Raw genomic sequence first — 13,743 nt, forward strand, 5'->3', positions numbered from 1 at the left:
GGCGCCGGAAAGCCCCGGGGTGGGCTGTGCAGCCGGCCGGAGGGCAGTGGGGGAGGTGAGGCGGAGAAGGACCACCCGTTTCCCTGGGACCCCCGGCGAGTCGGCGGGGCACAGCGGCACCGGGCCACAGGGACGGGACGGAGTCCGGCGGGGCTTGGCCTGCCTCGGAAGTGGTTCCGGGCTGAGCCTAGCGCTCTCCGTCGCCCCGGGCCTCTGCCCACTGAGGGGCGCTGGTGCCCTCTTTAGCCGAAGTTCCTGGGCCTCCTTCCGGCGATTGCTAGTGTTGTGCACACTGTCCGTTCGCTCTCCCACCCTGCTCCCCCTAAACTGTCCTCACCTTCTCTGGGTACACTGGATTTCCGCTGCCTTGTCCGGGTCCCCTCTTCGTTCCCACTGCACTCGCGCGCGCGCGTCCCTCCCTCCATAAGGCGAGAGTGGGCAGGGAGGGCGCTTCCCGTGTACAGGAGATTAAAATCCGGACCCTTACCTAGCCGAGGCTCTGCAGGAGCTCCCTGGCCATGCGGCCTTTGCCCAGAATGTCTTTTCCTCCATCTGTTAACTTCTTCAGGGCACCTAAGGGTGAGAAGCCTGGGGGTTGAGGGTGTGTGATATGGGGCCGCCCGGATCCGCGGAGCCCTGAGCAGCCTTTTAAAAAACATGTGTTGGCGTTGAAAACATTATTATTTGAAGTTGCAATGGTGGGAGTCTGTTGCAAAAAAACTCAGACCGTGTGCAGAGATTTATAAAGGAAAAAGTGGATGTGCTGCAGTTCCTTTCCCTGGAATTGCAAGCTGAGGTTTTGTTTTTCAGGACCCTTTTATGAACGTTTGTAACAGTAGCTGTTGTGTACACACAGTCATAGAAACCTGCTGCGGTTTGTTGTTTTAAATTTTAGCAGTGGTACATGTTGAGGAGGGCCACAGCTTTCTTTTTTTAATTTTAATTTTTGAGAAATTGTCACTCATACTGGAGAACAGTGTTTCTCCAGGTTCCATCAGCTCCATGTCGCTGTCCTTCAACCTAGTTGTGGAGGGCACAGCTCACTGGCCCATGTGGGAATCCAGCCAGCAACCCGTTGTTTAGAGCTCGCCCTCTAACCGCATGAACCATCTGGCTGCCCCACAGCTTTCTGCTTTAGCATTGGAGAGTAGACATCTCCCTGTCCATGGTTGATCTCTCAGCTAGTTGAGTCGAGCCCAGCCCCTCAGGCTCCGAGTCTGCCGTGGCAGAGGAAGGCCTTCCAGTGTAGGAGTCAGCTGTTGCTGTCCCTGCACCCGGCCCATGCTGGCTGCTCTGCAGCTGTCCCCAGCTGTCCCCAGCTTCCATCTTGCCCTTCCAGTCTGTCCCCCACATCACTCTTCCTAGTGCCCCTCAGACTGCATCCTTCACTCGTTCAGACCCTTCCTTGGCACCAACCCTCTGCTAATTCCTGCCAGTACCTTTGTTTGGCTGCTTGTGGGGTTCTCTCAGTTCACAGAGACTGGGCATGTCCACCCTTCCTGTTCCCTAGAGCAACCCTCCTACCTTGGCCCAGTCTGGCTTGAGCTCCTGAAAGCTTCCCTGCGGGGGTGGACTCACTTGAACTGGATCCCCAGAGCCAGGTGTCCTCCTGTGGAACAGATGGGGAGGCCAAAGTTGGAGGTATCCCCTGCCAGCTTGTCAATTACCCGGATTTGGGGACAAGTTTCCCCCACAGCAAGTGGCCTTGCAGGGTGTGCGTGGGTGGAGGGGCATGGGTGGTCCATGACCCTAACTAGGTGAGTATGTGTCCCAGCGAGGGCAGGGGACACCAGCTTCCCGAGGTGTCGCCATGGCAGCCGACCTAGCACCTCTCGATCAGGAAGAGCTTGTGATTGTCAAGATGAAGGATGATGAGTCTGCCATATAGGATCCTGAACCTCCTTCCAACCCTCAGCCCTGACCCCTGGGCTCAGTAGGGGTCCCCTCCAGTGCTTCCGCAGCTTTTGGTATGAGGACGCATCAGGTCCCCGCGAGGCCCTGGGCCAGCTGCGCGAGCTGTGCCGCCAGTGGCTGCAGCCCGAGGTGCATACCAAGGAGCAGATGCTGGAGCTGCTGGTGCTGGAGCAGTTCCTGGGTGCGCTGCTGCTGATACCTGGGTATGGGTGGAGCCCCAGGGCCCCATGAGTGGGAAGAGGCCGTGGCATTGGTGGAGGGCCTCGCCCATGTGTTGAGGCAGAATGGTAAGCCAGGGCCCCAGGGCAGGGCAGTAGGCCTGGGTGTGGGGGCTGCAAAGGGGCACAACCCATGGTCATAGGTCCTGAGTGCCTGCTGGCTCTGCCCAGGCCCTCAGTGATTTTATCACTGGGAAGCCGACTCAGAAGCTGCAACTTGTTTGGGGCCTTTTTGAGCCTCTGAGCCTACCAATTTGAGGTCAGCATGACATCTCACCCTCTCAGGGTGCACTGGACCTTCTTTCTCTTTTCTCCTTCCTCACAAAGTCCCTAAGTGTATGCCATGAGATAGGCCCTGTGGGTCAGCAGGATAGGGGACAGGCAATGTCCCTGCCCCATTGGAGCCTCGTCTGGTTGGAGACTTGGACAGTGAGACCGCCAGTCACAAGTAGGGTGTTTTTCTTTCTCTGGAGGGGTTGGGGACAAGAGGAGATGAGCACAGACATTGGCCTAGCCAGGGGTGGCTTTGCAGTTCCTGCCTTGTGATGTCTTCATCTTAGACTCCACATGTACACCTGTGAGGAAGTGACAGCCATCCTTCACCCTGGCATCTGTGTACTCACTGCTCACACACTCCTATCGCGTGCCTCTTGCCTGCTTGGCCCTCTGTATCAAGGCCCTCTGTAGCACTTGAACAGAAAACACATTACTAAGCTATAATTCACATAACGAAAAAGGGTACAATTTGTGGGTTTTTTTTTAAATGTATACATTCCCCCCCCATTGGGGAATATTGGGGAACAGTGTGTTTTTTCAGGACCCATCAGCTCTATGTCAAGCCGTTGTTTTTCAATCTAGTTGTGGAGGGCGCAGCTCACTGGCCCATGTGGGAATCTAACTGGCGACCTTGGTGTTATGAGCACTGCGCTTTAACCACTGAGCCATTCGGCCACTGCTGTGGGTTTTAATATTCAGTATTCACGAAGTTATACAGCCAACACCACTGTCTTAACGCTATAATTTAATTACCCCCAAAGAAACTTTATGCCTGTCAGTGATCACTCTGTTCTTCCCTCTTTTAATGTCCTGGCGGCCACTAATCTGGTTTGTGTCTCTGGGTTTGCTTATTCTGGGCATTTCAATAAATGGAATCATATATTATGTGGCCTTTTATGACTGGCTTTCATTGAATACAGTCAGTTCTCAATTTTTTTTGGTAATAGAAATAGGACTATTATGATATTGAACCTGGCCTTTCCTATTGTCAACTGATGGTGGTTGGGGCCAATTCACTGCCAACAGAAATCCCCCGTTAGGGCTGCGGTGAAGAAGGAACTTTATTCAGTGCAAACTGCTCAATTGTGATAGAGCTCGGCTGTGAGAGCAGCACGGCTATGGAACAGCTCCCTAGTGTTACAGCTCAATTATGAAGCAGCACAGCATAGCTGTGAGGCGGCCCTGGGGTCACCTACTCAGGTCCGGTTCGGTCCGCTCCACGGCCCTGCACTGCTCTGCTCCGCCCTGCTCGTGGGACATCTTCGGTGTCTCATCTTTGGTGATTCAGCCCCAGCGGGAAACAGTTTTCAGTCGGCAACTAGGAGACTGGTTCCATGATTACCCATGGTTCCATCATGTGGATGGCGGAGGTGGAGGCCTGTGACGAGACTGGGCCCCTTCATTCTTCATCAGTGATGAGGATCCCCAAGAGGGAAAGATTAGTTCCATCTTCTGGTGCCGTGGCAGGTGCGGTGTTTGGCCGGGGCCAGGAAGTGGATGTTCCTGAGCCTTGAGGGGCTTACGCGCAATCCGACTTCCAGTGGCCACGATGGCTAAGTCATCCATCAAAGGATAGACGAAGGTGGCTCCCTGAACAGGCCACCAGATTGTTAGGCATGGCTGAAGGAATGAGTTGTGGGAGGCCAAAATTGGTCTATTAGAATTTATTTGGCATGTTTGAGCTGCGAGAGGTCAGGTTAGAGCATAGGGAAAATATCATAACCTAGTAGGTTCTCAATGTTGTCGGTAGGTCCTGCTGCTTTAAAGGAAGTGATGTGTAACAAAACTAACTTTCCCACAAGCTAATTGACATGAATGCGAGTTAAGTTTCTATGGCATCTCATCACGTTCTAGTGAAACACGCTGAATGAAACGATGTTATTGGAGGACCTCCTCGATAAAGTTTTCAGTGTTCATTCATGCTGTAGCACGTCAGCACCTCTCCCATATGTGTGGGTGCATAACATTCTGTTGTGTGATATACATACACCACACTGTGTGGTCATTTGTTAATGGGTATTTGGGTGGTTTGCACCTTTTGGTTACTCTGAATACTGCTGCTGTAAACGTATCTGTGTTTCTTTGTGGGCAACCCTTTCCTTTTCCTTTCTCTCAGTTTTACACCTGGGGGTGGAATTGGTGGGTCGTGTACTCACTCTGTTTGACCTTGTGAAGAACTGCTGTCACACGACTTGTTTTCACAACACAGAATTTAACATCAGGAACTTGACCTAGGTGTTGGAATGCTGAAAGAACAGAAAGAGCCCTAAGGGCTCATGGCTGTTAGAGCCACAGGGAATAGGGTGCACTCCTAAGAGCTGTGGGGATAAAGGGAAGAGGTTAGATGAAATAAGAATCTCAGGAGGGGCTGGAACCCAGACCTCTGCTGGATGGCGTTGGGGTCTCTGGGGTACATGAAGCCGGTTCTGCACATGTTGGAAAAGCTGCAAATTGAACTCAGCCCCTACTAAGGAAGCCCTTAGTCCCACAGGACTGGCTTTTGTCTAAGCACAAATATGAGGTGCAGGTGACACTTGGATGCATTCGGCTGTGGTCCTTGTGGGGTGTTTGGCTGTAGTGCTGGTCTTCTTTCTAAGCCCACTGCCATCATTTTGAGGCGGCTGTCTCCTAAACAGTGGCCTGCGTTTGCCTCTTCCTTAGAGATCTGTCTCCTGGCCCTCCCACGGCCACCCGCCCTCGCTCGCTCGCGCTCCCCTCCCGCCGCCCGCCGTCCCAGTCGGTTCTCTCGTTAGTCCGCTGCCGCCTCCTCAGCCACCCGCCCTAGTCCCCGAGCTTGCGACTCGCGGACAAGCGACCTCGGCGCGCAGAGGCCGGACTCGGAGTCGTTGCCTGAGTGCCTTTCATCTGAGACTTTCAAGGCACTTTGTGGAACTTCTGCGACACAGGCCGTGGGTCTTGCAGTACATTTGTAAGCAATGGCTGCCATCCGGAAGAAACTGGTGATTGTCGGTGATGGAGCCTGTGGCAAGACTTGCTTGCTCATCGTTTTCAGCAAGGACCAGTTCCCAGAGGTGTATGTACCCACGGTGTTTGAGAACTATGTGGCAGATATTGAAGTGGATGGAAAGCAGGTAGAGTTGGCTTTGTGGGACACTGCTGGGCAGGAAGATTATGATCGCTTGAGGCCCCTCTCTTACCCGGACACCGATGTTATACTGATGTGTTTCTCCATTGACAGCCCTGATAGTTTAGAAAACATCCCAGAAAAATGGACTCCTGAAGTGAAGCATTTCTGTCCCAATGTGCCCATCATCCTGGTTGGGAACAAGAAGGATCTTCGGAATGATGAGCACACAAGGCGGGAGCTAGCCAAGATGAAGCAGGAGCCAGTAAAACCGGAAGAAGGCAGAGATATGGCAAACAGGATTGGTGCTTTTGGGTATATGGAGTGTTCAGCAAAAACCAAAGATGGAGTGAGGGAGGTTTTTGAAATGGCCACGAGAGCTGCTCTGCAAGCCAGACGTGGGAAGAAAAAATCCAGGTGCCTTGTCTTGTGAAACCCTGTTGCAAGCACAGCCCTCATGCGGTTAATTTTGAAGTGCTGTTTATTAATCTTAGTGTATGATTACTGGCCTTTTTCATTTATCTATAATTTACCTAAGATTACAAATCAGAAGTCATCTTGCTACCAGTATTTAGAAGCCAACCATGATTATTAATGATGTCCAACCCACCTGATCCACTGGGGTCCTTCTGACACTGCTCTAACAGCCCTCCTCTGCACTCCACCTGACACACCAGGCACTAATTCAAGGAATTTCTTAACTTCTTGCTTCTTTCTAGAAAGAGAAACGGTAACTTTTGTGAATTAGGCGGTAACTGCTTCATAACTAACAAGTTTTGCCTATCTGTCAGCTGCAAAATTCTCTGGTGAGTCACCACTTCAGAGCTTTTATTCCTTAACAGATTTCATTAGCATAGCTCTGGAGTGGCCATGTAGGTTTTTCAAACTATGTGGAGCCAAAAAGGCCCAAGTCCATGCAGCTGTGGCAAAGTTACAGTTCTGTGGTTTCATGTTAGTTACCTTATAGTTACTGTGTAATTAGTGCCACTTAATGTATGTTACCAAAAATAAATATATCTACCCCAGAAAAAAAAAAAGAAAAAGAGATCTGTCTCCTGATTTCAGTGCCGTTTCCCAGTGAATGGATGCTTAGGTGACACGCACTATCAAAAGAGACTTTGCATCATAACAGTGTGGATGTTGGTCCAGCCCCCTGATGGTCACTGAATGGACTGAGGCCTGGCACTCACGGGATCCTGTGGGGCCTGCATGGTTATGTTCACTCAGCCTGGAAATGGCATGGTTTCAAGTTCACCACAGCTCACATGTACGTGATTGACTCCTGCCTTTGTTCCATACCCTTACCTGATCTTGGCTCCTGCGTGACAGGGTAGAGGTGCTGGCCCTGGCTTTCTCTAGGTGGCCTTGGAGATGAGGGTTATGATCCTGGCAGGGAGTCCAGAAGTCAGATGTACCAAGCTCTTCCTTGGCTGTCACTGTTATGGTATGTTCGGGGGTTCCCAAGACCACCTCTAGGCTCACTGATTTGCTAGAAGGAGTCACAGAATTCAGGAAGGCTGTTGATATTCACAATGATGGTTTATTGCAGTGAAAGAATGCAGATTAAAATCAGCAATGGGAAAAAGTGCCTCGTCTGGGGGTATTAGGCACCAGCTCGCACTTGTCCTTTCCCAGGAGACTCTTGTGGACAGTGCTTTAATTCTCCCAGCAGTGATGTGTGACAACACACATGGGGTACTGTCAGCCAGGGAGGCTCACCTGAGCTGTGGCGTCCAAGCTTTTACTGGGGGTCAGTCACAGGCATGGAGCATGGCTGACCTTACTCAGTCTCCATTCCCCCCAGAGGTCAAACTGATGTGGTATGTCCAACGTCCCTGCTCTTAAGTCACAAAATCAGCATAAATTATCTGTGGTGTGGCCCAAGGCCTTAAGTAAACAGAGACAGTCTTAACAGGCAGAATATTCCAAGGGCTTAGAGGTGACCTCCAAGGAACAGGTCAGGGGCCAGACCTTCGTTTGGAATGTGTGGCGTTTGGACACCCAGGCCCGCTGACCCCACCCTTTACTGCATACCCCACTGCAGCAGAAGAAAGCTTCCAGTGACTGTTTCCTTGGCGTTTCAGGGGCCTTGGGTTTACTCCTGAGGTGTGTATGTATATGTGGACCAGAGAGGGTGGCATGCCAGGCAGGGCAGGGTGTTGTGTGACGTTCTTGTCCAGTTCATGCTGGTGCAAAGAACACGTGGGGGCACTCTCCACATGTTGACTGCCTGATTGGTTGATTGATTGGCCTGGGTGCCTAACCCCAGTGTCCTGGGTGGGCTAAGGACACTGACCTCAGTACTGGTGCAGGCCCCGCCCAAGGACCAGCGGTCTGGAGACCAGGCAGAGCCAGCCAAGCATCTTATGGATGGAGCTCAGATGAGCTGTGAGAACTTCAAAGTCAGAGATACCACATCCTGCTGCCCCCAACCCCTCTCCAACTTCCTCACCCCAGGCCGTGGGGGGTCACGTTCAGCATGTGTGCCCCGCCTCCCCCCACCCTCAGGCTTCACCCAGGAGCCTGCCCTGCAGTCTTCCCCAGCTTCTGGGTGTAAGGATGGGGACTCCCCAGGCTCACACCATCTGAATAGCAGAGTAGGTGCTTGTCCCCAGGTCTCAGGGCCCAAACCCAAAGGCACAGGAGTGAGGCTAGGGCCCAGGTGACATTGCCTGGTCTTGGCTTCTTCTTGCTGGGGACAGACAGTCCTGCCATGAAAGCCAGAATCCAGGTTTTTATTATTGGCTCCCAGACGAAATGGAAAATGGCATTGTGTAGGCCCAGTGGACACATCTGTGGGTAGGACTGAGCACACTGGCCTCGGCAGTGGCGGGGGCACCTCTCCTGTGTCTAGGGGTCCTTGACCTTGGCGTTGCTTCTGTCAGGCTCTGTGCAGCCCCAGCCCAACCCCAGCAGGCTGCTCCTCCCCATCTCACTTTTATGTTCACTTAGTTGCAGTTTCTGTTGCACAGAGATAGAAAGAAATACGCTTCATTTTTAAATTAAGAAAGTGCTGAATGTGCATTATGTAGTAATTCAAACCTTAACACAAGTATATAAAGTTCAAGCCTCACACCCATCTGCCTCTCTGGAGAGGGCCATGTTAACTATTGTGTGCCCTTCCTCCCTTCTTTGTGCACACGTGTGGTACACACGTGCATGTGTGAACGAACATGGTTACATAGACTTTTCAAAGGAAAACCTGCACCCCATTGTTCTCCGTCTTGGGTTGGGGGGGCCCTTCTTCTGTCACAGCAGCCCCACCCTTTCTCCTCAGTGGCTCCATCGGAGTCATTTGCCCAGCCCAGCTGCGGTATGTGGGCTATTGTCTGTTTTCATCCCAGAACACATGCTCCTGTCCTGGCTGTTGCCCTTTCTCATCTCCTCAGCCCTCTGGGCCTGCCTGTCCTCTGGATTGCCCCCAGTCTCCAGCGCCTGGATGTCCTGGGGCCCCCACTTTGGTGCTAAGCACTGTGGAGGCCAGTTCACCTGCAGTCCTCACGGTAGCTCCATGTGCTTGTTCTTTCTGGCCAGAGGACAGAGCCTAGGTGGGTCACAGCTGAGAGCTCTCCTCCCATTTCCCTCAGGGTTTCTTTGAAACAGATGCCTCTTGGGCCTTGGGCACATGCAACCTCCCCAGGGATGGCTCTGCCCGTGAGGCAGGGACCAAAGCTTGTCTCTGTCATAGGGCACATTTGTGTTTGTGGTCCTGGCAGGTAACCCAGGGGCTTCCCCAGGAGGAGATGGTTACTGAGCCTACATGGGGAGGAGGACAGATCAGCTGAGGAGCATGGCTGGGGGTTTCCTGCCTGGTGAGTGGGGAGGCTGTGTCACACACCCTGGCAATCCCTACCCTGACGGATGGTCCTGGAGCTTCCTCAGACACCGCAAGACCTGGGAACCCTTATGGTGGCCCTGTCCAGACCTATCCAAGCCGGACTCAGTGAGTCGCTGGCATGCTGGCAAGCCTTGAAGAACAGCCAGGGCTGCTTTACTGTAAAACTGCTCACAAATCAAGAGCACAGAGCTGAGCTCAGACAGGTGCTTTTCCTGGAAGAAGCTTGATCTGTCCCATTGAGGAAGGCATGGGAAGTGGGTGTCCTTCGCTGCCTCTGGGCCCTGAGGTAGGAGGGAGACCCATCCCTTGTCAGTAACCTGTCTAGGTTATTTTACCACGTGTCTGTATTGCCTCCAGCAAAAAAGCAAAACCATGAAAATCATGAGTCCTGACATCCTTAACCACATTCAGGACCATGAAAATGTGTTTCCTGTAGCTGGACAGCTTCCCCTCCTTTACTTGGCTGCCTGGAAGCTCAGAGCTCGCTTCTAAGTCCCTGTGCCCAGCCTGACTGTGCTGTTACCTCTTCCCCCTTTCCCCTAACCTGGTAATTTCTGATTTTTGCATTGAGTCCGACATCAGCTCGTGTATGGACCCACACTGGATGTTTCAGGAGGCTGGTGACTGGTGACTTGGGACCAGTAGCCAGTGGGGGGAATCATTATAAAGTGGTAGTGGTTTTTCAGAGGCTTGCTGCTTTCCTGGGAGTGAAGCACATTTACTCCCCCGACCAGAATTCAGCCATTGAGAAGTGAGCTCTGGCCAAGTGTGGCCCTGAACCTCCTACTTAGAGACTGGTCATAAGTCTTTCACAGGTTTTACATGAGCCTGTGGACACTTCCAACCAGTAAACATTTCCCATTTTACAGCAGGTCAGGGCCGGGGCTGCTGCAGATGCGCTGAAATCAGCGGGCACAGGGTGGGAACACAAATATTCTTTTGCGATGTCTGGAGAGAACGGTGTGAAGAGCCGCCTTCTCCCCGGCCTCCCCCACCTGATAGAGGTCTCGGAGTGCCAGCCAGTGTGGAGGAGCCAAGCGGGACCGCAAGGCCATCAGACTGCAGATGAAGCTAGAGGTGCTGTGGCGATCCGAGGCCGGAGAGAAGCTCAGCAGAATTGGGCAGGCTGTCCCTGTCTACCATGGCTACCATTCATGACAACAAAGACAAGATTCGAGCGAGTTGGCAGGTGACCACCAGGTGGATGCGCAGCCACAGTCTGGTGATGGAGAACGTGGAGCGGCCGCTAAGCGTGTGGATCGAGGACCAGAACCAGCAAAACGTGCCGATCAGCGTGGTGCTCATCCAGGAAAAGGCCCGCAGCCTGTCCCAGGACCTTAAATGTGAGCAGGGTGAGGGCGCCGAGTCCGAGACCTTTGGGGCCAGTCGCAGGTGGTTCGGCCGCTTCACGGCGCGCCACAATCTGCCCATCCTGGGTGCAGCGAGGCCCCAGGGCCTGGCGTGGAGGAGGCGCACAAGTGCCCCGCGCTACTGCTCAGGGTGATCCGGGAGGGCGGCTACACGGCCCGGCACCTGCGTGAATGAGACTGGGCTTTTCTGGAAGCGACTGCCGGACAGGACATACAGTTACCTGTCCACGGAGGACAAGGTGGCCCCCGGATTCAAAGCGGTCCGAGACCTCCCGACACTGCTGCTCGGTGGCAATGCGGCCGGCAACTTCAGGCTGAAGCCCCTGCTGGTGTACCCCTCGGAGAACCCGCGTGCACTCAAGGGCTGCTCCAAGCCCAACCTACCTGTGCTCTGGCGCTCCCACAAGAAGGCCTGGGTGACCATGAGCCTCTTCCAGGAGTGGTTCGTGCACTTCTGCGCGGCTGTGGAGAGCTGCTGTGCTCAGCACGGCCCCCAGCACTAAGCACTGCTTATCCTTGACAGTGCGCCCCACCACCCCGATAAGGTGGCTGACCTCTCAGACCACATGCGTGTGGAGTACCTGCCCCAAAACACCACAGCCCTCATCCAGCCCAGGAACCAGGACGTCGTCACCACCTTCAGGGCAGCGCGGGCAGGTACGAGCAGAGCAGTCAGCGACCCTGGACTTCTGGCGGGACTACGGCATCCTCGACGCTGTGTACTACATCGCCCAGTGCTGGGAGGAGGTCCCAGCCGCCACACTGAACCGCGGGGTGGAGGAAGCTGTGGCCGGAGTGTGTCCAGCACCACGCAGGTGGCTTGCATGTGGAAACTGTCCCACAAATGTGGCAGGATATTGTGGTACTGGCGCATGGCGCAGGTTTCAGAGAGGTGGCGCAGGCAGATGTGGCAGACTTGCTGCAGAGCCATGGGGCAGACCTATCCAATGAGGAGCTAGTGGCGTTGGAGCAGGAGTGGGCAGCCAGGGAGGAGGGTGAGGAGAGCTCTCCAGCCCCACGCCAGCTCACGGTCAGGCACCTAGTCAAGGCCCTGGTACACTTGGACGCTGGCCGCAGGTCGTCAGTGGAAACCACCCCAAGCTGGAGTGCAGCCTCCAAGTCTGCCGGGGCATCAACAGCGTGATCAGCTGCTATCCGGAGCTTCTCAAGGAGAAGAGGGGCCCACGCAGAGGGCTGGGGTGGGGGTGGGGCGGGGGTGGCTTGGGATTCCTGAGGCTGCAGAATTGTGTCAGGGGCAGGGCTTCCAGGCTGCATCCTTCATGTGGAAATCACACTGGTCTGAATGTTTCCATTTCATTGTATTCCCAAATGTTTTTTTAATCAAATAATTTATTATCTCAAGTGAACTTCTGAAATACATGGTTTTAAAAGCCTGATGAATCTTCAAGTGTGATTTTATTACATCCTGGGCCCTTTGGAGCAAAGCAAACCTAGTTTCCTAGTGGAAGCCCGTGAGAAAGCCAGGCTTACAGTGCACCACCCTGGCTCCTGTTCCTGGCATCTGTGCTTACTGTACTGCACTGTCCCTGTGTCCAGACATGAAGCTCTTGGAGCTGGGTGGACCTCCAGTCAGGAGAGCGGCTGTGCTTGTCTTCTGATCCTGTCACCCTTCAGCTGGGTTTTAGGCCCCCAAAGAGACTCAGGGATACAGAGAGTGGGCCTGGGTTGCAGGAGTGCCTGGCCACATAACTACCAGCTCAGTTCCTCTGGGGCCCTGGATCCTTCTTGTCACCCTGCCCTGTCCTCTGACGTGATGCTGCCCTGGCTGCCTGGCTGGGGAGAGGGAGAACTTCAGCCTGGGTGGGTGAGCTAGTGAGGCAGGCAGCACACTCACCAGGCCTCTAGCTTCCAGCTGGAGTCCCCTGGTCAAACCTGGTGCTAATTCTCCCTCTTTCCTTGTTTCCTCTTCTCTCCCTGCTCCTTCTGCCCCGCACCCCTCTCTCCACTGGTTTATATTTGACTCTTGCCATGCCCCTTTGCCTCTTCCCATGGACATGGGCTCATTCCAGGCAGTGGTGGCATTTTGAAACAAGGCCCCGGATCCCATGCAGAAAGATGTGGCCAACCAATGCCCCACAGGTAGGTAGGGGCAGTGAGCCCAGGGGATTGTTCAGGAGTTAAATTTGGCCTGACAGTTTTGCTGGGGAACCCAGATGCCCACACATCTTCCATCTGCCCTACATACACACCCGTGCACACCTGGCTGAGGTTTGCTCAGACCTACCTGGCCTCATGTGTGCGATGGGCACTCCCTGCTAGCTGAACCTCTGGCACCTGAGCAGACACTTGGGTGTTGTAGGGACCCGCAGCTCCGGGGTCTCCTTGAAGCGGTCACTGTGGGTGTATGGGATTGAAGGGGTGTATCAGCTCCTCCTGTTCAGGTGTCCACACCATTCAGTGTAGAATCAGAGTCGGATGAGACACCACCTTTGGGCCTATTCATCAGATCAGGGAAGTCAATACATTGTTGCTCATGGGGTGTGTATCCATCTCCATTGGGCGTCCCAGCCCACTGGGCAGTGAGTGCCAAACTTCCCTGGCCAGGAGACCTGGCTGAGTGTTTTCAGTAAACTGGAATGTTTTCTGCACCTGCATTAGTTTCCAGCAGGTACTTCTCACAGCTCCCACATCCAGGGGGGACCTCATGTGTGACACCATGTGACAGTTTTATCACCATTTCTACCATTTATGGTCCAAAAAGAGAGCAGACAAATTTTCACAAGGGACAAGTACAGTGAGATGGCCAAGCAAGTGAAACACCAAGCTGGGGAAATGGCAGTTCTCTCTGTCACTCTGCCGACTGAAGTGGTTTCATTTCTGTCTTCATGGTGGGGACATGCTCACTGAGCCCCTGTCAGAAGGCAGCGCGAGCTTTTGCTATGACACGGAAACGATATGTATGACGAGACGCATGAGGCCCACATTAGCACTGGGCACGGCGGGAAGCACACGTGCTGGGGTGCTGGAGAAGTACCAGATATCACGCAGGGGGGCTGTCCTGCTATACCTGAAGCCATGCCA

General features: G+C 53.7%; 1 protein-coding gene across 1 annotated transcript; it reads left to right on the forward strand.

The window, feature by feature from the left end:
• Positions 1 to 5,206: 5,206 nt before the first annotated feature.
• On the forward strand, positions 5,207 to 6,062 carry LOC308490284 (transforming protein RhoA-like). Its single transcript, XM_081032283.1, has one exon. It carries the CDS (start codon positions 5,345 to 5,347, stop codon positions 5,924 to 5,926), a length of 582 nt encoding a protein of 193 aa, XP_080888409.1. The 5' UTR covers positions 5,207 to 5,344; the 3' UTR covers positions 5,927 to 6,062.
• The last annotated feature ends 7,681 nt before the right edge of the window (positions 6,063 to 13,743 follow it).

Source organism: Rhinolophus hipposideros (genome assembly GCF_964194185.1).
Source record: "Rhinolophus hipposideros genome assembly, chromosome: 21".
NCBI classification, from domain to species: domain Eukaryota; kingdom Metazoa; phylum Chordata; class Mammalia; order Chiroptera; family Rhinolophidae; genus Rhinolophus; species Rhinolophus hipposideros.

What these genes read in the sequence shown, in the direction of transcription:
- LOC308490284 (XM_081032283.1), top strand. Translation starts at nt 5,345, where the DNA reads ATGGCTGCCATCCGGAAGAAACTGGTGATTGTCGGTGATGGAGCCTGT.